At 44.3% G+C, this 25,994-nt stretch overlaps 1 protein-coding gene across 1 annotated transcript in view; it reads left to right on the top strand.

Annotated features, from left to right (window-relative positions):
- The first annotated feature begins 7,373 nt into the window (after positions 1 to 7,373).
- The window catches only part of LOC111162157 (nidogen 2), a 60,472-nt gene continuing 41,851 nt past the window's right edge, over positions 7,374 to 25,994 (top strand). Inside the window, exons 1-5 of the mRNA XM_022526353.1 lie at positions 7,374 to 7,604; positions 8,271 to 8,579; positions 18,307 to 18,539; positions 23,886 to 24,173; positions 24,249 to 24,604. Coding sequence (XP_022382061.1) covers positions 7,374 to 7,604; positions 8,271 to 8,579; positions 18,307 to 18,539; positions 23,886 to 24,173; positions 24,249 to 24,604 — 1,417 coding nt within the window. The remainder of the gene's footprint in view (positions 7,605 to 8,270; positions 8,580 to 18,306; positions 18,540 to 23,885; positions 24,174 to 24,248; positions 24,605 to 25,994) is intronic.

Genomic DNA, 25,994 nt, shown 5'->3' with positions numbered 1-25,994 from the left:
AGAGGGCAAGCATGGGACATAGTCCACTGTACTCCATTTGGAACTTGAGAGTTTGTTCTTATGCATGCTAACCTTGGTAGTAGTATTACATTATTAAAAAATATGAGTGGTGTCTGATATGGACATGTTACTGCTTGGGGAATCTATCAATATATGAATGGAATCAAGCACTGAGAAGATTCTATAGCTTTCACATTTTTGTCTTTTCTTCATTTATTTGTCATTTTTGTTATTTATTTCTGTTGTATGCTTGGAAGATTGCTGGCTCATTTTGGTGCTCATTGTCATTCTGGATGACTTATGTACCAGGTTCCTGTCACTGAATAAATGAAACACAACCATATTTACAGTTGATGTGACTACTGGGGCCATCAGATCCTAGCTCAGCTACGGCTAGTTGTTAGGGCCTGAGCAAGTCTGTTAAAGTCCAGAATCTCATTTTCCTTATCCTGTAGAGTTGTTGTAAGGATTGCAAATAATATATTACAGTGTCTGTTGCATAATAAATTCTCCATAAGTTAATTACTGGGGCACCTGGGTGGCTCAATCGGTTAACCATCTACCTTCTGCTTGGGCCATGACCTCAGGGTCCTGGGATTGAATCCCATATCAGCCTCTCTGCTCAGCAGGGAGTCTGATTCTGCTTCTACCCCTCCTCCCCTACTCTCTCTCTCCCTCTCTCACTTTCATGTGTGCATGCTCTCTCTCTAATAAATAAATAAAATCTTTTTTAAAAGCCATAAAAGGGAGAAATTTTTTAAAATGCTCCATAAATTATAGCTATTATTATCTCCAAATCTGGATTACAAACTCCTTAAGGGTATTGGGCCATATTTTCTCCATGAAGTTTATGTATTTATAATTTCCTAAACATGCACTAGATGGTTTGTAATAAAGATAATACAGTTCCAACTTTATAAGTTATAGGGAATATTAGAACTAATTACCTTTATCAGGTCTACAGAATTAAAGGTACTCTCTGTGAATACATTACTGAGCAAAGTAACTGGTCTACCAGAGAATCAGATCCACAGTCTTCAGGGGTTAGAAGTTTGAGTTCTGGAGTCAGACCACCTGAGTTTGAATTCTGGTTTCAGTTCTTGCTGGCTGAGTTTTTGATCAGGTTGCTTAAGCCCTCTCTGTTCCTTTCTTCACCTGCAAACTGAATATGTTGAATGGATTAACGAAATAATGTATATGCAGTCCTTAACTAGAACCTGGTACAATATAAAGGTTCAGTTAAGGCTTGCTATTATTATCTTTGGCTTTATTAGCATTGTTCTGACTCATGCACTAACTTGTTGAGCAAGGGACAATGGCCAGTAGGTCACATGCAATAGAAACGAGGTGACTCAATTTGGTAAGAAGCACAGGATGTCTAGGAAAGACAAGATGAAGCCAAGGACAACAGCCTTTGGAAACACAACCACAGCCACTACCCAATGGAGACAGCACACACTGAGCTCACCCTTGGGCAGTCACTCAACTCATTAGAAGTTGACCAGCCCTATTTATTCAACATTGTGTCAGATAGTGGTGGGTGTATTTAAAGGAAGTGAAAAGTAGACCCTTTGAGGAACTTGCAGTCTGGGTGGGGTGAGAAGTCTTTGTGAAGAAGATGGATGCTGATGTTAAGGGCTTATTTGTGAGGTTCAGGCCATGTTTGCAATGGAGTTGCAAGGAGAGAGAGAACAGTTTTGGCCTTTCTGCACCGTTCTTTCTAGAGGAAAATAAGGCCATTAGCTATAATACCTTCAAATATAATTAGTAGTGAAGGTATATGATGGCTACCATCATAAAAGCCACACCTGTTAATTCCTTTTATTCCACAACAATCCAGAATATAACTAATAGGTGAAGAATCAGGGAGTAGATTATTCAGGAAAAAGTGTGGGAAGTGAAGGAAAATTTATTTTTATTTATTTATTTATTTATTTATTTATTGGGGAAGATCTCTTTACAACACTCTTTCCCAATTCAAATCAACAATGGTTTACTAAACAGCCCAGAAGGTTGTACCAGCTACTCTGCTAAGCCTGGGATGTTCAGGATGAGGAAAATGTGGTCCTGCCTTTAGGCTTGGTTCACACTCTAGAGGCCTATTAAGGCCTGTCTCTTTCTCTGTGCTCAGGCTTGTGGTAAAAATGATCTGAAATAGATGTACCAAGTCCATTAGAGGGCATAAGAAGAAGAGAAGACTAAAGTGTGCCATTATATGGAAACTAGCCCTGAGGCCCTTTTAACCAGTTAAAGGGACAGATAGAAATAGACCACTTCAGTATTTATGGTGAGGCCCTGAGATGGGAGTGTGCCCAGGTGTTCCAATCCCTCAGAGCCTGCCAGAACTCTGGGAGGCTCCTGAGGTGAAGTGACGTCTGAACTGAGTGCTGGAGGCCGTGAGAGATCATCAGGAGATCAGAAGGGGGTTCCAGGCAAGGAACAGCATAAACGGGCACACTGGAGTCAAGCTTTCTATGCGGATGGGGGACTACTAATAGCTCAGTTTTGCTAAAGGTCTAGGTAGGAAAGGGCAGGAGACGGCAGACAGAGGCCAAGCCTCAGGGCCTTTCCAGCTCAAGGTTCAGCCTGCAGGTGAGGGAGGATCGACCCAAGGGGCCTAGACAGGAGTGTGTGGTGGTCATATTTGTGTGTTAGACAGATGTAGAGAAAGGAGTTAGCCAAGTATCAGGATTAGGTACAGGGGCACGTGACAGTGGCTTTCAGCAACGCGGGTTGGTTTTCTCACCGAACAGACAGTCTGGGGGTAGGCAGTTACTCACTGACTGAGACACTCATCTCCTATCTGACTTTTTGCCTTGCCATGCTTTTGTCCTCATAGTTGTCACTAAGGTCTGAAGAAGACGGTTGTCCAAGCTCAAACCAACACATCCACATGTAAGGCAGCAAGACTGGAGAAAGATGCAACTATCCCCAAGAATCACCCAGGTAAGGGCCCTCCTGGAAGTCACCAGCCTTTCAGCAAACTGCTAGCAGGTTGGCGAGGACTGCCAGATGGTGACTGTAGCTGTGAGAGAACCCGAGAGAGCACTCCTCTCCTTTGCTCTGTGGTGGATTCACACAGGGGAGGAGATTGGGTATACGGCTTGGGGAGCTACCCTATTGTTTCTGTCATGAAAGCTAGCTGGTGAGAGCCGATGGGGACCGGAGACCGGGTCATGGTAATCAAGAGGGAGCAGCTCTTGCTGCCACTAATGAAAACTGAAAACTCAGAAATTCTGGGTAGAGGATCTAATTCTAGAAGTGGGTTCGATGTGTCATCCCACCTGGGGAGGGATATAAATGAAAAACTCAAGTGAAAGCTTAGTGGTCTTTGGGGTCTATCTGGAGGTCATTAGAATGTAGGGATCTCACCAAATCTATCTCAAGAACTACTCAGAACTTCTAAACAGTGCACAGTTTTTCTTAGGCCTAACAATTTCAATTAAGCCCAAGTCTGAGGAGATGTGCTAATTTGTACAGCCTTGTTTTTCCTACATGCTAGGATACCCACCCTGGAATTTAATGGATAGTAAAGTTATGCAAAGAATCACTGTGAGCAATAAGAACCAGAACATTTTCTGCCAAGCCCACCTCCAACACAAACATACACACATACCAGTCAGGGCTATACATAGACCTTGGTCTTGAATCCCCACATCTATTTGCCACACTGTGGAGCAAATGTGTTTTCATTCTCTTGATTAAAATAACAGGAAGTACCATCATTCTTGAAGTCTCGGTATTTCTAACAGACACGTAACCACACATGCACACAAATAGAACTGTGGAGACTCTTGATGAGGTCTGTTGGCAAGAGGTCTGGTACCATTCCTGGCTTGGGATAAAAAGTTCTGCACCTGAATCATCTTACCTCTCACGTAATGCTCCGAGTCACCGTACAGATGAATCCAAGAGGACTAAGATGTCTGTAGAGGTCCTCTCATAATTGCCAACCCAAAAGGGGCCTCTGCCTCCTCAGCCAGTCTGGCAAGTCACGGAAATTCTACTCCGGGACTGGATACAAGAGAAGTATTTCTTCAGTATTTACTTTGACCAGGGAAATTACTATGACAGATTTTTTCTTTTCCTGAAGACACAGAGTGACATTTTAAAGGAGAAACCACTGGATGCCATAGTCTTTTTAAAAATAATATTAGAGGAAGAGCTCAAAGGAATGTCTGCCCAAGTACCAGTGTCTATAGCCTCGTATTTAAGAAGAATCCGGCCACTTGAAGCAGTAGCGAGCCAGCACTGCTCACTTCAGCTCCTGCCCTCTTGGATCTACTTTGTTGTGCTCAGCATCAGATTCGAAACTGGTGACATCCTGTCAGTGGCACAGCTCTTCTTACCTGTTATGTTGTTAAATCTGTGCTAAGTTTGTGATGTTGCTGCTTTTTCATATTCATGCTTCGTCTTCCCAGATCAAGAGTTTCTTGAGCTCAGGGGTCACACTTTATACTCCATTCTGTCTTGCCTAGTTGTGTTTGTCTTGGTAAACACAGGAAATAGCTGTTGGGTGGATGAATGAGAGAATGACAAAGGCTGGGAAACAGTGGAAGGTGAGCTGCTCTGCTACCTGGTAAAGAGGATTACTAAACTTGGCTCAGATTAGCAGGAAAGGTGGTGTTTCATTTGTGTCCGCAGATAGGGATCTTAGCCCCAGGGTTGTGGGCTTGCTTTCACTCATTCAACAAACATTTCTCTAAGTTTCTCCAGAAGAGCCAGGCAAGCATTGCGGTGGCAGGCGCCCATAAGACAAAGTCCCTGTGGGGGTGAGGGAGACATGGGGCATCACGGACTCAGGGAGATACAGTGGGGTTGGCAATATGATAATGGCATGCACATGGCACATGGAGATTCTAAATCAGATTGTGGCTTCCAGGGAAGCTTCTGGAAAGAGAAGCATTTTTATTCATGTGTTCAAGAGTGAATGAGTGTTGGCTAGAGGAGACTGATTAGGAAAAGCATTACAGGTAGAAGAACTAGCATGGGAAGGTGGTCTGTGCCATAAAATAGAAGGTTACATTGAGAACTAAAGTCTCAGCTGAAATGGTAGCTGTGCCTAGAGCTGAAGTCAGAGAGCTAGGCTAGAACAGCCTTGCAGAGAACCTTGTGGCAATATGATTTAGTATTTCAGAGTGGAGGTTTAGAAATCAGACAGTACTGAGTTCAAATCCTGACTCTGGTACTTACAATCCATGTAACTGATTTTTTTTTTTTAATTCCTTGAAGTCTTGGTTTCCTTAGCACAGTGTCTAGCTGTATCACTTATCTATTGCTACATAAGAAATTATCCCAAACCATAACAGCTTAAAATAATGCACATTTATTAAGTTCTCACAGGTCCAGAATCTGGTCTTCGGCTTCAGGGTCTCTCACGAGGCTGTAATGAAGTATCAGCCAGAGATGAGGTATTATCTCAAGACATGAGAAGGATCCATTTCCAAGCTCACTTACATGGTTGTTGGGGGAATTCAGTGCCTGGATGGCCATTGGCCAGAAGCTGCCCTCAGTTTCCTTGACATGTGGGCCTCCCCAGCATAACAGCTTGAATCATCAGTCAGTGACAGAGGACCTGTGACCAAGACAGATGTAGCCTAATCAGCAAAGTGACTTCTTGTCACCATTGCCACATTCTGTAGGGTAAAAGTCATTGGGCCAGCCCACACTCCAGGGAAAGGGATTATACAAGGGAATGAACACCATAAAATGGGGATCTTTGGGAGTCATTTTAAGCCAGTAGCCTACAGCTGGTAGCCTATGTTAGTAGCTGATAGCTTATATTACCACCAAATAAATGTCAGCTTTTTAAAATTAAACTCAGTTGAGAGTTTTGGAAAACCTAGTGAAAGCTGGTGAAGGATTTTATATCAAAGAGTAACTTTAGGTGACCTTGGCTAGGTCAAATCATTTCATGTCATGTCTTCGAGCATTCCTTTCCTCCTAAGTATGGTGAAAGTATCTATCTCCCATAGAAATGAGAACATATATGTGCAAGCAGAAATACACTTTGATAAAAACAAGCATACGACTCTTCACAGTGGGAGGAAGCTTACTGCCTTGGGCCAGTTTTCCACTTTGTGCTGATACTGGGACTCTCACAGTTTGATATCTTCAAAGTTTTCAGGGCTTGGCCTGTGGGCCCAGAAGGATTTGTATAACTGGAATAAAAACCCACAAAAAGAAATTTGTCTTTTGAACATCGCTTAAGGCATTTCCAAGGGTTTGCTTTTTTCCATCTTTTAAAATACCTTTGCTTCCAAGGACCCCATGGGGGCTAGAGAGAGAAAACAGACTATTTGGGAAATTTCAAGCTCTTGATAATAAAAGTGGTAATAAAATCTCGTCTGGCTCCTGATGCTTCACAGAGCGGTTGTTTGTGGTGGATGGGGTTCTCCCACATCTAGCAGCTGGTTTCCAGTCCCAGGGAGCGGCTCAAGTTACCACCCCCTTGCCCACTGCAAGGGCAGCTCCCTGCCTGCAAGGTACCCCCACCCTGGCGCCTCACCCATTTCCGCTGCCCAAATGGGATACTTCATTCCATGCTGCACACGGAGCCCATCACACACAGGAGTGTTTCATGGTCTTTCCAGGTCCCGTTTTCCCTGGGAAAGGTACAAAGCAGAGAACTCTCTTGACCCAGACCCAGACTGGTGGGCATTTCGGCGGGTAGTCCAGTCTTTCCAGGCTGTAGCCTTAGGAAGGGGGTCGGAATTTAGAAATTAGACTTTCCCCACCCCCCGTCATTCCGGCTTCATACAAAAGCGCGCTTCTTGGCAGGGCCTCTCTGGGTGGAGCAAGGGAGCTGCGGCTGCAACAATGATTTGAGTGCGAGGGGCGCCCAGGACCCCACCACCACACCCTCGCCCTGCCAGCCTGGCGGGGCGCGTCACGCCAGCCAGCAGCTGCACACGCCGCTGCGGGGTTCCCCCTTGGCGCTGAGGTCCTCTCCTGCAGCGCCGCTGCCCTCGGACTTGGCGGGCCATTTGGTCTCGGGGGAGGGGCTCGCGGGCTCCGCGGAGCAGTCCCTGCAGGAGGGCGGGAGCGAGCCCGGCCGCTCACGGATTGCGGAGGCGGAGCAGCACTCCGGACAGCCCCAGGCTTCTACCTCGCCAGCTCCGCGGCTCCGGCGACCGCTGCCTTAGAAAACTAACAAGAACCAGATGTGGCCGCGGCTGTCGAACTTTCCCCGAGCCGGTGATTGGTCCCCGGCCGAGCGCTGCAGCCAGTCAGCGCGTTGGGAGGGTCCGGAGTCCCCGCCCGGCCGCGCACCCGCGGGGATCCAGGTTAGAGGCTGGCTCCGCGCAGCTAGTGGGCTGGCTGGCCGGGCCGGGACGCGCTCTGCCGCGGGGCAGCCCAGGAGCCGAGCCAGCATGCGGGGGGACCGGGCCGCCCGGCGACTGGCGTTGCCATCGCTGCCGCCGCCGCCACTGCTGCTGCTGCTGCTGCTGTCCCGAGCCGGGGCGCTGCACCCAGAGGAGCTCTTCCCCTACGGTCAATCGCGGGGGGACCAGCTTCTGCAGGAAGGCGACGACGAAAGCTCAACCCCAGTGAAGCTGGCGAGTCCCCTGCGCTTCTACGAAGCCCAGTTCAGCTACCTCTACGTAAGTTCAGCCCCCGCTTGGTGAGGGAACCGGCAGAGTTCTCGCAGATTCTTCCCACGGGTCACTGTAGTGTGGATCTCACCGAACCCCTGCCTTCTGAGCGGAAGAAATAGTCCGCACGCCGGGCTGTCCCCGAGCGCCCCTGGGGTGGGGACCTGGCTCTGCAGCGATGCTGCTGTCTGACTTGCTTTTCTTTACCCAAAAGGAAGAGCAAGAAGTCAGACCCAGATTCGCAGCTGCATAAGCGTCCCAGGCAGAAAAGGAGGTGGGGATGCTGGGGCGGCCGGTAGGGTTTCCAGTAAGGACCGCGAGCAGGCTGTGCACCGCTGCAGAGCTGGTGCGTTCCCTCCTCGCACCCGAAGGTCTTCTCCAGCGTTGTGCGGGAAGTGAGAAGAGAAGTGAACCAGGAGTTTTAGGGCTCTGCACCCATCGCACCAAGCTGTGGGGTAGAGGTGGCGGGCGTCAGGCGGGCCGAAGTTGCGCTGGTCGCCCTGAATCAGGAGTCCCGTTCCCAGCGGGTAGAGAAGGGGCAGCTTCAAGCCTCCCCGGCTGTTGTCCTCTCTCCGTGCGTAGCCAGGGTGGGCGCGCGCACATTTGGACTTGTGGCCGCCCGAGGGCCTCCTGGCGCGTACGCGACCATCACCTTTTGTCCATCTCTTCCCACAGGTGGGCACCAACGGTATCATCTCCACTCAGGACTTCCCTAGGGAGACCCAGTACGTGGACGACGATTTCCCCACAGACTTTCCGGCCATTGCCCCGTTCCTGGCGGACATCGACACGAGTCGGGGCCGGGGCCAGGTCCTGTACCGTGAGGACACGTCCCTGGCAGTGCTGGGCCTGGCCGCCCGCTACGTGCGCGCAGGCTTCCCGCGCACCGCGGCGCACTTCACCCCCACCCACGCCTTCTTGGCCACCTGGGAGCAGGTGGGCGCCTACGAGGAGGCCAGCAGCCGGGTGCCGCCCTCAGGAGAGGTAACTGACCAGGGATGCTTGGCCGCCGAGCGCCAGTGGAGGGATGGGTTTGAATTCTGGGCTGGAACCCAGGAACTGGCTTGGAATTTCTTCTGAGTCCGCTCTCGTGCTGAACCTGATGTATCCTTTGGTGGCACCAGGGCCGAAGTGGCTTGGAAGTGAAGGCTGTTTTCTCCAGGCGTCCTCTAAGGATCTGAGAGGTGGCTACTTCTAGTAAGGGTATGAGGGCCCCAGTGCAGATGTGGAAGGCCCTCAGAACACACGGCAGTTCACTGTTGGGTTGTTTATTTTTAGAATCACCTCTAAGTATATAAGAATTATTTCTAATTATATGTTCGTTGAAGGAAAAACATGAGCAAATACAGGCAATTTAAAAAAGAACAACCACTCATTTTCCTACCATTCAAAGATAATCAGTTAAACATTTTCATTTATATCTTCCAGAAGTTTTTTCTTTCTATTAATGTCTGTATTTATCTGTCACTGTCTATTAACACTAATGGGTTCACACTGCACATACTGTTTTGTAAACTATTTTTTCACTCAGTAGTATATTGTATGTTTCATTGTCACTAAATATGTTTCTACAACAGCATTTATAGTATCTCCATAATATTCCACCCAGTGAATTTACCATATGTCCAGTGATCATTAAGGTGATTTCCAATTTTTCATCATAATTTTGTGAAGTGCTTTTTTTTGTTTAAGTTAATTTTTCCACATGTCCTTACTTGATATTCCAGGAAGTGGAACTTGTGGGCCAGAGAGGATCCAGTTCTTGATAGTTTCTGCCAAATTGCCCTACAGACATCAGTTTACATGCTCCTGGTTTACAGGGGACTGTCCTCCATTTCTTTTACAGTCTACCTGAGAAAGTAAAACAATCCAAGCTCCCAGTCTTTAGGCTGGGCAGCAACATTTTTCTTTTTTTTTAAGATTTTATTTATTTATTTGACAGACAGATCACAAGTAGGTAGAGAAAGAGGAGGAAGCAGGCTCCCTGCTGAGCAGAGAGCCAGGGGCGGGACTCGATTCCAGGGTCCTGGGATCATGACCTGAGCGAAGGCAGAGGCTTTAATCCACTGAGCCACCCAGGTGCCCCTGGGCAGCAACATTGAAAGTACTCCAATGGACGTCAGGTGGGATCAGGGTGGCTTGGCAAATGGTGAACTGCCTCATTCCTGGAATAGGTAAGGGCTTCCTCCTGTGAAATAAGATCTGAATCTAAAATGTCATACTGGAAGGGCTGAAACTCTTACAGTTTATCTCTATTTTAACTCATCATAGTATTTCTTAGCTATAAGAAGATGGCACATATCCTCCCTGAAAGATTAAGCAGCTTGCCCACTCTCACTGAGTAGTTCAAGATGGTGGCCATTCCTGTTTTGTGTTCTGTAAGAAAAATATCCCTAAAAGGCTATTCTGAGAAGATCTAGAAATACAAGATATTTCAATTTGTGATTTTTTTGGACATTCATTTTTTGTCAGACATTTAGTTTTGTTTGTTTAGTGTTTTTTTTTTTTTTACAGATGTGAGTTTCATATCAGTTATTCAATTCAACAGAATACAGTCAATTCGAACAAATATATTGGGCACTTACTTTGTGCAGGGCATTGGGCTAGGTGGAGGGTTGGAGAAAATGAGTAAGATAAGGCTCCTCCTCATCATGTTGCATTCATTCATATTCACTCATTCATTTTGTATATAAGTTTAAAACACTTATTTAAAATTAGAGGGGCACCTGGGTGGCTCAGTGGTTGAGCAACCAACTCTTGATTTCACCTGAGGTCATGATCTCAGGGTCCTGGGGTCAAGCCTGTCTTCAGGCTCTCTGCTGAGCAGGGAGTCTGCTTCCTCTTTCTCTCTCTCTCTGTCTCTCTCCCCCTCTGCCCCTCCCCCCACTTGTGTGCTCCCTCTCTAAAATCTTAAATATAACATACCTAATATAACATACCTTAAATATAACATACCTAATAATAAAAAAAATTAGAAAATAAGAAAATATAAACATAAAATATAAAATATAAAAAAAGAAAATTATAAACATTATTTGTAACTCCACTAACCAGAGGTTACCACTGCTAATACTTTATTCTGTTTTCTGCCAGTCTTTTTTTTTGGTAAACATATGTGGCATATGCATATAAGTGTGTGTTATAAGCAATTTGTATTTAAATGTAATTAAGATTTATTCATTCAGTAAACTGTTTTTGCACACTTACTATAATTCAGAACTGGTATAGACACAGTGAAAGGAAATACTCTTTGCGCCCAAGGAACTCATAGTTTAGTGGGGACGTTGATCATGTTAAGTGTAGCAGTATCTTGGACACTGGGGAGGGTATGTGCTATGAGGAGTGCTCTGAATTGTGTAAGACTGATGAATCACAGACCTGTACCCCTGAAACAAATAATACATTATATGTTAATTTAAAAAAAAAAAAGACTAACTTTGGGGACCCAATCTGGGAAAGTTTTAATGAGGAAGTAGTTTTGAATCTGAGTTGAGCATAGTGGACCAGTCTCAGAAGAAATAGCATGTGATGGATCACCCATGTGCTGTGAAGTATGATGTGTTTTGGGCCTTACGTGTGGTTCATTATTACTGAACAAGAAGGGTGGTCAGACACGAGGATGAAAAAGCCATGGGGTGGGGACAGAGCATGCTCTGAAGGGAGTCTGGAATTGTTTCTTTGACAGTGGGTAGGTTTTGAAGGATTTTAAGCAACGGGTTGAATCCCCTCCGCCACCCGCCAGAGTTCTTTTTGTCTTTATTGAGAAGGTAAGGGCTCAAAGGAAAGACTACTAAGACAATTATTATATATGTTGTTTATTCAAGCTACCTAGTTAATTCTTAAAACAATTATTTTATCATACTGACTTCCTACAACAATCCTATAAGTACAACAAAGATTATTGTTTGCATTTCACAGATAATGACAAACAGAATACAATGCAATTGTTGAGAATTCTGCTCTTGGTGAGGCAAAGGCATGTTTAGAGTACACATTTTTTTTTAAAGATTTTATTTGTTTATTTGACAGAGAGCGATCACAAGTAGTCAGAGAGGCAGGCAGAGAGAGAGGAGGAAGCAGGCTCCCCCACTGAGCAGAGAGTCTGATGTGAGGCTCGATCCCAGGACCCTGAGATCATGACCTGAGCTGAAGGCAGAGGCTTAACCCACTGAGCCACCCAGGTGCCCCTAGAGTACACATTTCTTGATTCTTACTTTTTTTTAATTGCCTTTATTTTTAAGTAATCTCTACACCCAATGTGGGGCTTGAACTCACAACCCCAAGATCAAGAGTCACATGCTCTACCATCTGAGCCAGGCAGGTGCCCCAGTTTTTTGTTTTCTATTGCTTTTAACCCAGATTTTTTAAAAAAAGATTTATTTGCTTGAGAGAGAGAGTGAGAGAGAGAGCATGACAGGGAGGAGGGTCAGAGGGAGAAGCAGACTTCTGCTGAGCAGGGAGCCCAATGCGGGACTTGATCCTAGAACTCCAGGATCATGACCTGAGCCAAAGGCAGTCACGTAACCAACTGAGACACCCAGGTGCCTTTAACCCAAGTTTTTCATGCAAGATCCATTTCCTTGGCTCAAGTGATGTAGGTGGACACAATAATTGTGCTTTTCCCAAAGACTTGCAATAAATAAAGCTTGATTTGCTCTTAGTACCAAAAGAGTACTTGGAATCATATTTCATTCAAAGGAAGAATGAACTTACAATGGAACTGGCTACCAAGGATGCTGCTGATACCTTATTACTTCCAAATTAGTATTCCAATGCTTTGAGTAGAATTCAGCTGCATCTGTCTCACTTTTTCAACAGAATAATGATGAAGTTGAGTTGAGTGAGATGAATTGGAGATGAAGAGTTACACAGAAATGCTGGGATGATGAAATCACACTAGAGCTTTAAGATTCCATTTTTTTTCACAGCTTATTTGAAACCAAAAATTATAATACAGACAAGATGACTTTGTCAATTATTGTTTCAATTTCATGTGTAACATGGGAATACTGCTCTTTCATCCAACTTTCAGGGTGGTTGTGAAGACCATGACAATATAAAAACATTTTGAAAGAAGATGTGCATTATGAAAGGTTATCTGGAGACTTTGGAAGCAATGACAGCCTCATTCTTATTTCCTAACCTGCAAAATGGGGAAGCAATGCCTACCTTACAGGATTGTTATCAGAATTAACTATGGTGGCATTTTTAAGTAGGGTGACATTTTAAAGTAGTCATTCTATTCTTTTAGACCTAGTGGGTGTGGATGCTCAGCCAATCTGTGCCCCTCTATGTTGGCTTGATAGGAGCAGATTCTGGTTTTTAAATTTCTCTACCTCGTAAGGACCCTGTGATGTAAGCGCTTTGCATAAGGACTCTTCTTAAATACTAGGTTTTTGGAACTGCAACTTCTGTCTCTTTTGGGTGAGAAGTACAGAAAGATTTGTAGAATCCATCTCTCTTACTTTTCTAGTTAAAATCCTTCTTCAGATATTGCCATATGCTGAGTTGGCTTCAGAATTTGTTTCGTTTTGAAAGGAGATAAGGGTTCTGTTTGGAGAGAGGATGTTTTTTCAATTACCCACATTGAAGGTTCTTCTGAATACTTGAAAGAGCCCTGTGATTTGAGTTCTTATTTTAATAGTTCTTTGGAGATAGATTTTGGCAAATAGTAATCTGCCTTGCCTGAGGGCTGTGTGAGTTCTATGTGGCTTTCTTAAACCTTGACACACTAACCCTATGTTGCAAAGTTACTGGAAACTTGAACATATCAGAGGAATGGCATCTTTAAACCATTTAAAACTATTTCACTTGTTGCCGTTTCTCTCCATTGATATTCATGGTGGGTATGACCAGGTTTTTTATCTGATGTTGCAGGAGTGGCAAAGTATAACCACAGATTAACAAGAGTGAAGAAATATGGGGCACTCGGTGGCTGAGTTGGTTGTGTCCAACTCTTGATTTCGGCTCAGGTCCTGGTCTCAGGGTCATGAGATCTGCCCTGTTGGGTGCCTTGGGTGTGGAGCCTGCTTAAGTGCTTAAGATTCTCCCCCTCCCCCTGGCTTGTCCAGTCAAGGGAGGGGGGCGGTGCACTCGCTCTCTAAAAAAAAAAAAAGGAACAAATAGTGTTTATCAGTTCAGTTAATCTGAGAGTCCTCAACTGTCATAGGTACCTTACCGGGCAAAGAAGTCATGGTACTGATCTTCAAAAAACTTGTTGACAGAGACATAAAGAGGACTAGTGTTTACTTCAGCTGTGGTTTTGGGGGGAGGGGGAGAATTGTTTTGTTGTTGTTTGACAGACAGAAGTTGTGGGGAACTGGGCCACACAAATCTGTGTGATATGGGGGATGTTTTGTTGACCTGAAATTTAAGTTGAGCCGAAAGAGCTGAAAGAATGGGTCCTGAGAATGAGGCGGCAGGAGAAACTGTTCTGGGCAAGGCCTTGTCCTGGGAGCGGGCTGAGAGAGCTAAGGCAGGAGACAGGGATGAGGGGAGTCGTGGAACCAGTCACACGACATGAGCGGAAGGTTGTCCATCAGAGGCCTCAATATGGGGACTAAAGTGTGTTGGCTTGTTTCAAAGGATGATTGTTGTTGATGGAGGGGGGTGAACCCACAGAGAGAATGAGAGGTGAAAGGAGGCCTTTGTTGTGGCTTTTGGATTTCTGGAGCTCAAGTCCAGAAGAGGGGAGGTCTGGAGTCTATCTGAAAACATTTAACCTGAGGCTAAAATAGAGCTCTGAAGATGTACTGCATAGAGACATATTTGGAAATTGGTTAATGAAATGCTTAAGTTTTGCTAAAGCCCAAGTATCAGGAAGGATGTCACATTAGAGACTAGAGCATAGATCTTTGGATTTTGGGCAGGATCTGTAGGGTTTAGGGCATACAGATGAATGAGAGGAACACATGCCTGTAACAGTGACCTACAGGTGCTGGGAGATGGAGAAGTATATTAAGGAGTAGAGGTTAGTGCTCACCCCAAATCCTGGAGACCAGAAGTCAGTGATGCCACCACTGTGGAGAGCACATGACCCCAAGGAAGAAAGGAAAGAGAACTCCTATAGGAGTCACCCTACTTCTTCATTTTCATTGTAACTTTTGTAAGCCACTATAGGCCAACCTGTTTGGGATAAGGCTGGTACTGTTCTGTTGCTTCGCCAGATGGCTGCAATTAATTAATGAATTGCAAATTTAGAAGCTTCTAGAGGGGTATGTTTTGTATCCATCAGCCTGGCTCTGCCATGTGTCAAGTCAGCATTGCTTGGTGATGTCCCATACCTGAAAGGGAGAGTCAGAGCCAGCCTGGTTTCTGCTAACAACTCTGGCTTTTCTCTCTTTGGGATAACAGGATGGCAGAAACCCTGAAGCCAGGCTAGCCACTGGCCCTGACCCTCTGTCCTGTTCTTCTTTCCATGGAGGCCCCTCTCTCCTCTCTGGGATCCTGAGGAAGTTGGGAACCGGTGACCCTTTTGTGGGGTTTGGCAGCCCATCTGAGGGTTTATCTTCAGAGACAGAGCATGTGCGGTTCTTGCAAAGGCGCTCTCGGTCTCCAGGAATGTGAAGACCTTTCTGGTCTGGAAGCTAGTTGAGGAGTGCTCTGGGAGGAGGGGTACTTCAGGACTTTGTGAAGTGTGCTCTTTAGCGGTTAGATGTAGAATTCTGTAGAGCCAAGAGAGAGAACTTTAACAGTGATCATTTGGTGTGTGGGTGGTTTTTAAACAGCCAAACTCTTTTGGCCTGTACTTTGGGATCATAAATTCTATCTAAAATCTTCTTTTTTGCCTATTTCAGTGGAGACAAGTAAATTAAATAAAGGCTTGCCACCTGTGTAAGTGCTTGGCTCAGGGATGGCATATAAAAGGCACTGAATAAATTTTCATCAAAATGGATTTACTGACTGACTGACAGAATGAATAAAGCGCTAAAGTCCCAGACTCCACAGTAAAAGCCAGACCCTCCCTTTCACAGTTCTGTTTATTTTCTCCCTTCCCTCCTCCCCCATCCTCTTCAGTTCCCTCACAATCTGTGGAACCGCCCCCCCTCCTTATCTTAACAGAATTTCTTTAAACTTAGAACCAGAATTCTTCCTATCTTACATTTGTTTTAAGTAATCAATGCCAGGAGCTTTGAAAGTTTAGCTTGTTACAACAGGTCCTTTCTCTTTCTTCAAGTACTATCCTTTCCCTAGCTGAACTTTGTTGATTCTGACCAAAGGAGTACTCTGCAGTTAGGGAATCAACGTTAATCGAGGAGGTGGTCTATATTAGGTATGGACATGATGCAGAATAGGCTTTGTTTACATTTGGCAGAAGTTATGGTTTCCCAGCTTTGAGAAATTCTAGAAAGCATCCTTTGCCTTTTGTTTCTGGAACAGTCAAGCTTTGCCGATGAAACAATCAACAACTGCAAAAATAACAAACATACCAGCCCCCCACCTCTGCCATCTTTAAGTCTGTGAGCTTTAAGAAAGTAAGTAGGTGTACCTGGCTGGCTTAGCCAGTAGAGCACGAGATTTTTGATCTCAGGGTTGTAAGTTTGAATCCCATGTTGGGTGTAGAGTAGAGATTACTCTACATGCTGGGTATAGAGAGTCTTTAAAAAAAGAAATAAAGCAAAATAAGGCAAGTGTGTCTATGTTAGAGAACAAAAAGAAAGGTTGTATGCTTCTTTTTTTCTTGAAAAGCATTTAAACACCTGAATTGGTTTGTCCTATCAGCAAAGTGTCAAAACTATACTTTGCAATTGAACATTAAAAGGAATAGAAAACATTGGATGATTCTGAGCAGCATATGGAGAAGGGCCCAGGACAGAACAAAATGCAGGATGCCCTCCTGTTGTTTGCTATTTTATTTAGGAAGATGTGATGTTCTTCTCTGAGCCTACTGTTATCTGCCTAGCAAAATGGAGAAATAATAACCTTTACCAGTAAATAACGTTTCTAAGAGTCACATTATTTAGGAAGTAGTGGCATTTATAAATACCTTCCAGTTCGCTACCAAATTAAAAAAAGAGGGGGACTTGGCAAGAGAGAGAAGAGTTCTCAGAGTCCTAAATATAATACCTTTTTAAGACAAGAAGTTACCACTAACAGATCATGTGAAGGTGTGGGTGAAGATAGCATTAGGTAGGTAAAGGCAAAAGTGTCTGGCTAAAATACAAGAGTAAATTGAACTTCAAGGACTGATTTTACAAGGGCCTGGGTGCTGAGTTTGCAGCTAATTCAGACACCTAGTCTCCCACTCTGGCCTGCTTTGTCTCCTCCTGTGTTTATGAATGTTCACAGGCCGCCTCTGTGATGCCTCCCCAGCCCAAGCCTGATGTCTCACACACCTTCCTCTGGCCTCTACTATCTTCTCCAGTAACTCTCCTGAATTTCCCCCATGGCTGTTCCTGTCTCAGTGTGAGACTGCCCCAGGCAGAGTCTCCCTTCCTTTGCTCCCTTTTCCTTCAGCACCAAGCATAATGTCTAGCTTAGTAGGCACTTGGCTGAATTAAGGTGCAAGTGAATTATTAATTAGTGGAGTTTCCAAACAGCTAACCAGGCAAAATGAGGTGAATGGTAACCAGAATGATAACCAGAAACACCAGGCGTTATAGATGGTCAGAGAACAGAAATAAATCTACAGGGAATCAGAGAAAACCTCAGAAGGGCATCATTAGAAGGTTAGGAGGGTTGCCTGGCACAGGGAAACATGAGCAAAAATACAGAAACATTAAAGTACCCAGCACAGAGCAGGAATGTGACATAGTCTGATGAGGATGCAGGGGATCTAACCCTGGGGAAAGCGTCTGGGGCAGTTATATACCACCTCAAATGGGATGCTAAGGAGTAGCTAGGGTGGCCTAGTGGTGCTGGGCAAGGACTCTGGAGCCGGCTAGCCTGCCACTGCATACCAGCAACCTGACTGTGGGCAGATCTGGGATCCCCCATGTCTTGTTTCCTGGTCTGTGAAAGGAGGGTCAGCAACTCAGGTGCTGGTGTGAAAAGGCAGATGCAAAAGAACAGAGAGTGAGGCTGTGCAGTGAGGAGGCCTTTTCATCAGCCAATGGCTAACACCATGCCTGTCCATAATAGGGGTTCAGTAAAAAGGTGAATGAAGGAATGAATGAATGAGCCACATGAGGCCCAGTGTAGTAAACTAGGGCAGTGGTAGTGGGTATATATGGGTTAATTTTGGTACTGACTCTTAGCTCTTAAAGAGGTTTGGATGAGAGAAATTTGAAACCTTAAAAACATTATTTCTGTAACCTGTGGTTCTTACCTATGCATCTTTTAAGTATTAACCTAAATGATAAAAGAGGATTATGATAATAATATAGCTTACACAATTACAGCTTGGAGAAGAAACTGAAAAGAATATAATGTATAAAAGCAATTTGGGGGCACCTGGGTGGCTCAGTGGGTTAAAGCCTCTGCTTTCAGCTCAGGTCATGATCCCAAGGGTCCTGGGATCGAGTCCCATGTCGGGCTCTCTGCTCAGTGGGGAGCCTGCTTCTCTTCCTCTCTCTCTGCCTGCCTCTCTGCCTACTTGTGATCTCTGTCTGTCAAATAAATAAAATCTTAAAAAAAAGAAAAAAAGCAATTTGGAGGAATCCTAAGAAGGGGGAAGTCCCTTGTACTTTATGATGCTTTGCCTGCATTCTATATTATTTTTCTTTTCTTGTTTGTTTTATTAAGAATATTTCCTATTTTTTGTTTTTCATAGCTGAACACTTTCCAGGCAGTTTTGGCATCTGATGAGTCTGATACCTACGCCCTCTTTCTTTACCCTGCCAATGGCCTTCAGTTCTTTGGAACTCGCCCCAAAGAGTCTTACAACGTCCAGCTTGATCTTCCCGCCCGGGTGGGCTTCTGCCGAGGGGAGGTCGATGACCCGAAGAGAGAGGGACCCTATTTCAGCCTGACCAGCACTGAACAGTCTGTGAAAAATCTCTACCAGTAAGTAAGCCTTTCCCTGTCATGACCCTTCGGAGCTACCCAAACTTGAGTGGCCATAGGGCCATTGAATAATATCTTGGTGGCTTCTAAGGGAGGCATCAGGTCAAAACCAGACACTAGATTAGATTAGACCCTGGGAGGAGCAAATTCACAGAAATATAAAAGACCCTTTATTCTTCCTGCCCTATTGGGTATAGATACTGGAAACCAAACAGTGTGTATGTGTTTGCACAGCCACTGAGGCTTGCTATGAAAAACATTGCTCTTGGAGCTACATAAAAATGTCCAGTAACATAACTGCCCAGAGTGAGATTTTTCCAGGTTAATCATCTCACAAGGAGGAGATGCTGTGATTTATAATCTTTTGGACAGATACATGTTAAAAGCTAAATCAAGAATAGTGTAATTTGGGGAAAAGGGAAAACCAGACACATGGGTAGCAGTTAGAGGTCTCGGGGTTTCTGTATTGACTTCATTAACTCAAACCATGCTGACTGGTTTCCCATGAGGTAGCCAGCACATTCCTGAGACCCATCAGAGGCTTACTCTGCTAGAGTAATAATAAGCCCCTTTTGCTGTTCGTCAGTCCACAGAGCCACCATATCTGGGTTAGCACCAGTTGATATTAATTTCAGGGCTTGTGAAAAAAAAAAATCTTTGCTTTTATTCCTTTCCCAAATCCTGGTCTAGAAGCCAGGCAGAATACATCAGTTACTTAGCCTCACTTAATGGCTTCTCCCTTCCATTACATTATTCCTGGGCACTGGAAGACCTGACACTTTTGCATGCCATCTGCTTTGCTCAGCTGCCAGGGAGCAGGCCCCACCACCAAATATGGTTATGCAGAGCTGACATTTATTGAGAGCTTACTATTTGCTGAACACTGTAAAACACTTTCCAGAAGTTACCTTAATTAAAACTCATAAGAATCCTAGGAGGTAAGTTCTGCTGCTTTCTCAGTTTGACAAATGAGCTTAGGGAAGTTAAGTTGCCTGTCACCTCGAAGTTACTCAGTGGTAAAAATTTAAGCACAAGCCTGGAGTCCCGAACTACTTCTTCTGTGCGGGAAGCCTGGTCTTGTTTCCCAGTCTTAGGACCCACCTTGGGCATCTTTAAGTCTCCGTCCAGGCTGCCTTTTAGTCCAGACGTGAGAAAACAGCTCCTTGCTTTCTCTCCTCCGGCTCCACCTTCCTATCCCACTCTGGAGCTCCCAGATTCTCTACACCTCAGATGTTGTTGATCACTGGGGGCCCAGCACTTGAATACAAAGATGTCTGAAGCACAGGCCGCGCACACTAGCAGCCCGCATTCTGGGAGGGTCAACAGATGAAAGGATCAATGGTTTCGGAGCACTGGAATGAGTGCCAACTGTACTTAGGGTACAGGGGGCCAAGCAGCCTGTAGGAAAAGGCAACTGTGCTCCCTAACCACAGTGATAAAGACCCCACGGCACTAACCCACACGTGCGTGCGCATGCGCGCCCGTGCACGCACGCACGCACGCACGCACGCACCAGCCTGCGCATGCATCCTCATAGCGCTCCCATTGACCCTCCAACGTGGCTGCCCTCGTTTGTATCTTTCATGCTTCCTAGAAACCTCAGAGTGGCTTGATGAGGACAGAAGACATGGGACTGACAGAGGTATATTTCCTTCATATAACTTAACATAAAAAAGAAATCACAAACAAGGCCGAATAATGTGAAATAAAAGCACACATTACCCGCTATCACTACTTCACGTGATAGCCAGTATTGATAGCCTTTCTAGGACTTTAGCATTCTGCAAAAACTTTTTAAAACCACTATGGTTCTTTTGCTATCCATGCGGCATTTTCCCATTTATCACTGTCTTATAGGTATCATTCAGGAAGATGTTTATCGTTTTAAGGATAAAATTTTTAGATTCTCATTTTCATGAAAGATAATTTCTTGAAAGTAGAATTGCTCAGAAAAGCTATACACAGTCGAACATCTTGGTGGACATGAACACACTGCCCTCCAGAAATGTCCAGTTTATGTCCTCACCGGTAAGAGAGAACCGTGATCGGCAGCTTTTCTTTTCAATATTTGTGACTCTGGTCGGTGTCAAATGTTCATACTCTCACTCTCGTTTCTTTACTAGTGAAACCAAACACCTTTTCGTATGTGTAATAGCCATTTTTCTATCTTTGTGACTTCTCTGCCTGTCCTTTGCTATCAAAAGAGCTCCTATAAATAAGAAGAGCTCCAAAGACCCCCTATAAATAAGAATAAATATAGTGAGGAAATTAATCCTCTTACACAGTGTGAATATTTTTGTCCAGATGTTCCTCTTTAAAATAACTTACCGGGGTGCCAGGGTGGCTCATTGGGTTAAGCGTCTGCCTTCAGCTCAGGTCATGATCCCAGAATACTGGGATCCAGCCTCACATCGGGCTCCCTGCTTGGCGGGAAGCCTTGCTTCTCCCCCTCTCTCTGCCTCTTGCTTGTGTTCCCTCTCTCGTTATGTCTCTCTCTCTGTCAAATAAATAAATAAAATTAAAAAAAAATTACTTACATCTAGAAGATGTAAATTTAGGGTTGGCAAAGTTATTGCTCTTTTATGATTTCAGATCTTTGTTATTCTTGGAAAGGCCTTCTTCTCTACCTCCAATAATCTCCAATAGAAGATTAATTTAATCTTCTATTTTTACTTTTCAGTATTTAAGTTTTCAAAAATACGCAGAAGACTAGAGGGAATAGCTAAATGAACACCCAAAAGCTCATCATTTAGATTTAGAAGTTGTTGACATTTTGACAATATTCATCTTTTTTTTTTTTTTTTTTTTGCTTAAGAATTTTAAAGGAAAATGGGTGCCTGGGTGGCTCAGTGGGTTAAGCCGCTGCCTTTGGCTCAGGTCATGATCTCAGGGTCCTGGGATCGAGTCCCACATCGGGCTCTCTGCTCAGCAGAGAGCCTGCTTCCCTCTCTCTCTCTCTTTCTGCCTACCTCTCTGCCTACTTGTGATCTCTCTCTCTGTCAAATAAATAAATAAGAATCTTTTAAAAAAAAAGAATTTTGAAGGAAATTACCAACATCATGCTCATACTAACTACTAGACACTTCAGTATGTATCTCTGAAGAAGAAAGTTATTTTCCTAGTCAATAGAATCTTTGTCTTCCTCAAACTTGTCTTATAATTGTAAGCTTAAGGGTAATAAAATATGTAATTCATAATAGATTTGGCATAACTCCTCTTCTGGAAATTTAAATCCAGCCATTTGTATTCTTTGATATTATATTTTTCTATCTCCTTGAAGACAAATTGCATTTACTAAGCACTAATTATGTGCAGAGCCTCATGACAGACATTTTATGTGGTTTTCTTACTTACTCCTCTTAATGACCCAGGAAAGAAGGCACTGTCATCCCATTTTGTAGCCTTGTTTTCCTTTCTAGAAAACAAATTAAATTCTATCACTAAGCTTTCCAAATGACCCCGGATTTTAAGATAAACTCAAATTGATTACTTTTCCATCATGCACAATGACAAAAGCCAAGATAGTGATTTATATTTCATTAGAAGGTTATTTTGCTTAACTTCTTTCTGCCATGATTTGTATTTCCCTATTCTTTGAAGCTTTTATAGATTTCTCTAACTTCAAGAAGAAATTTCACAGCTGCAACACCTCTGATGTGATAATAAATGTGTATCTTCAGATCTTCAGGATTCTCTCTTATCTTCTTACTAAAGTGTTCCTTATTTGCTTGCCAAAAAACACCAACATTAAGTCTTTGAACATACTAAGTATACATAGCATGTTGTACAAAGGATCACGGTTTTGCTTTCTCTGCTCCTCTTTCCCTAAAGTAGTTATAATTACAACAGAAACAGCTTTGCATGTGTACATGCACATGCGTGTGTGTGAGCATACACATGAAGGAGGGAGTGGGAGAGGTAGAAAGAGAGGAGAGAAAGAGACATTCTTAGAATTGTATTGAAAAATACTACTGCTATAGAAATCTATGTGAATGTGATCAGTACCTATCCAAAGCAGCAAAAGTCTCTTGTTATTATAATGATTTGATAATTTTCTTATTATCTTATTAGTCATTAACTCTTATACCTCACTGACTGACTTTTGAGGCAATCCTGTAACATGGGGGACTTTGAGCCTGGTATTTTCTAATAGACCAGAGAAGAATAAAAACTGGTGCATTCAAGCTAGCAAGACCCTAGGGGGGTGTGTGTGTGTGCCTGGGCTTCAGACTCAGGACGCCTGAAGCAGGCCCTGAGAATCTGCGTTTATACAAGTTGTGAGGAGGCTGCTGAGCTGGTCTGGGGACTTGTTTGTTCAAAGTTGCTTTTAAAAAATTTTTTAGAAAAATTTTTTAACTACATATAAAATATGTAGTTATTCTCTTTAGAATGTATCATTGGCTAAAATAATGTGTCACTGGAACATTTGGAAAACTGAATGGGGTCCGTGTTCTTTTCTAGTAAAGAAAATGCATGAGCTCTCTGGTTCCAGATGTATCTGAACACCTCTCCTCTATAACCCATGGCATTTTGACTAAACTACTTTCTTATAGGCCCCTTAACTTTGTTCTGCATTTGCTCAGCATTTTTTAGATGTGGGCATTTATTTTTCTTTGAGTTTTTTTACATCGACTCACCATTCTATGTCAATTAGTTAATTGATTAATCCATATGATTAAACAGGGAAATGTCTGTAACATTCCGGAGACCATTGATAATTCAGTTGCTGACTGACTATAGTGTATTGGTTTTCTGACATAATATAGATGTTTAGAGCATGGGCTTTGGTGGAAGTGCTGAATTCAAGTCCAAGCTCTGCTAATTATTCATTGTATGACCTTAAAAAGATTTGTTAGCCTCTCTAAACCTGTTTTCTCCTCTGTAAAATGGGGCACGTCACTGCCCCTCCGTTGAAGATCGTACTGAAGAACATTAAGCATTTTGTACATGACTAAGTCTCAAAAGTATGTAGTTAGTAATTACTGTTTAAGTGTTTGGCACAGATTTTTAAGCATACATTTTCCCAAGTGTGTTAAAAGTAGAGAAGGTATAAACTATTCCCACATTCCCTATTTGCTTTCAAATAGCTAGATTTTAGACAAAATGTGTGAATTTTAGAGCAGATTTCTGATTTGATGGTCTAGCCTTCTGAAACCTCATGTTAAGAGGTAGTTCATGTCAAAATTCCAGTATACTCTTTTTAGTTATCATGTAGACCTGATTTTATGCTTGTGAAAACTCTGAATCTGATCTTAATAGTCTTCCAGTTTTCAAATAAATCGCTCACTCTTGTGGGATGCTGTGTAAATGGACACTTTTGTCATGCGCTGTTTCCTTTTCATTTAGACAGAGCAACCTGGGGGTTCCTGGAGTGTGGGCTTTTCATATCGGCAGCACCTCCTCACTGGACAATATCAGGCCAGCCACCCTTGGAGGAGACCTTACCAAAGCCCGCCCTTCACCTCCCCTGGAGCAGTCCTTTGGCCCTACAGCAGCTCCGGAAAGTGACTACACTGAAGACAATCTGGATTACTATGATGAGAATGAGGGAGAAGTGGAGTACCCCCCAAGTGAGCCAGAGGACACATGGAAAGGCCAAAGCAACATTGAGGTTTCCTTCCAACCGAAAGCTGAGTCAAGATCTCTAGGAGGTGGGATATCTCTACCAGATTCTGATCCGGCCTCCCCTTTGCCACAGCTGACAGCTAGTGATCGGCCCCTCTCGCCTGAAACCGAATCGGCCACCTTGGAGCCTCAAACCAAAGAGGGGAGAGCTCCGGGTGGGGTAGATGCCCCAGATTTAAATGGCGCAGTCGAGTCTTCTGAACAGCAAGGGACCAGAAGCCCAGCTCCTTCAGAGATAGAAGGAGATTCACCGGGTCTGACCTGGGGAGCCCCGCCTCCCCACGCAGAGGGACCGTCCCTGCCTTCAGAAGAGGATGTCCCTCCAGCCCACCCAGAAGGAAAGGCCGTTCTAAATTACCCCGTGCTAGCTCACACTCCACCACTGGGGCTGGGGAGGCAAGTGCTAGGCGTGGAGGATGTCATCGGTTCCAGCACTGAGGGTAAGTGCTTGAGAAGACTGGGTGCTGGGATTTCATTTTGCAAAAGCTGGTTTGCACAAGAGTTGCGATTTTTCTCTCCAGCGAGTTGGTGCAACGTTTAGCAAAACAAAGATTGGAACGGACTTTTTAAACCTATGTTTCAGGAGATGGAGTATCTTTGCCAAATAAATCTTGGCAGGCAAATTCTGTTGGAATCTCTTGACCATTAATAATGTTTTTTGCAAACGGGCCCCATGAAGCAAGTGGGGAAGAACTGGGCTGCTCGTGCCAGCTATGCTCTCAAGTGTAATGAGGTATTTCAGCTTGAAGGTTCAGCAAAGGTGAAACGTTCTGAGGTTTCATATACATTGTGGGGGTGGAGGGGTTAAGGCTGTCGTTTTGAGTGGCTGGTTGTACTGGCTCAAATGAACATTCCAGATTCGTACTCTGTTGTGGGACAATGTGTGCGCTCCCCTTGGTTAGAAATGCATTGCTGGTGTGTGGGAGCAGAGACCCATGGGGCAAGAAAGTTGCTAACCACCTGTGTCTTGTCATTTCTGGTTCATGGCTGTGCAGCTGTGGTATTCACCTCCCTGGAGTCTTGTCCTCATTTCATGACTCACTGACCAGAGCGAGGGGCCAGAAGAGAAATGCTGAGAGGAGGCAGTGGTTAATTAACACAGACATGGAGCCATTTCGCCTTCTCTCCCTAGTTGAGACTTGTCACATCAGTTCTTTCTTCCCAGTCAGGGATGTAGACACAGAAGTGAGAAACTAAGCAGGTATTCATTCCATTTGTTCCAGGGACTGCTCACCTGATCTCTAATAGGAGGAAAGGGGCCAAAAGTGAAAGCCCTCTTCAGGACTTCTTTCCCCCTTCACCCCCCACATTTTCTGTGTCCCATTCTTTTGTAGTAAAACATGTTGACCCAGCAAAGGGGACCTTCTGGGTTCTTCTGCTGTGGTAGTGATCTGCAAGAATATGCTTGAAGAAATGTCTATTTTAGGAGGAAAGAAACTATTTTGTGATGAAAGTGGCATTGTGCTGTGAGAAGAGGGGGAGCACTGGTGTCAGAATTAGGTTTGAATCCTAGCTGTGCTGCCTCGCTTGCTTGTGTGCTCGCTGCCTGGGTGACTTGAGGCAACTCGTGGAACACTCAAGTCACTCGGATTTCTCCTAAATTTGCTGAGGGAACAAAATGAGATAACCAAGTTCTTAGTGCCTGCATGAGTTGATCCTTTATAAATGGTGGCTGCTTTAACTCTTCAACAGGCTTGTTGAATCACCAGGCCTTCATGTGTGCTGAAGGGCCACATTTCTGTCAAATCCAAGATGTGAATTTGATCGGAAGGCTTTAGAACCTCCACACCCTTCTGACAACCTCCTGACTTTTCAGCGAAAATTCCGTAT

This window comes from Enhydra lutris, unplaced genomic scaffold (assembly GCF_002288905.1).
Source record: "Enhydra lutris kenyoni isolate GAN:26980312 unplaced genomic scaffold, ASM228890v2 scaffoldscaffold4, whole genome shotgun sequence".
Classification (NCBI taxonomy): Eukaryota; Metazoa; Chordata; class Mammalia; order Carnivora; family Mustelidae; genus Enhydra; species Enhydra lutris.
This window is presented reverse-complemented; position numbering and strand designations above follow the sequence as displayed.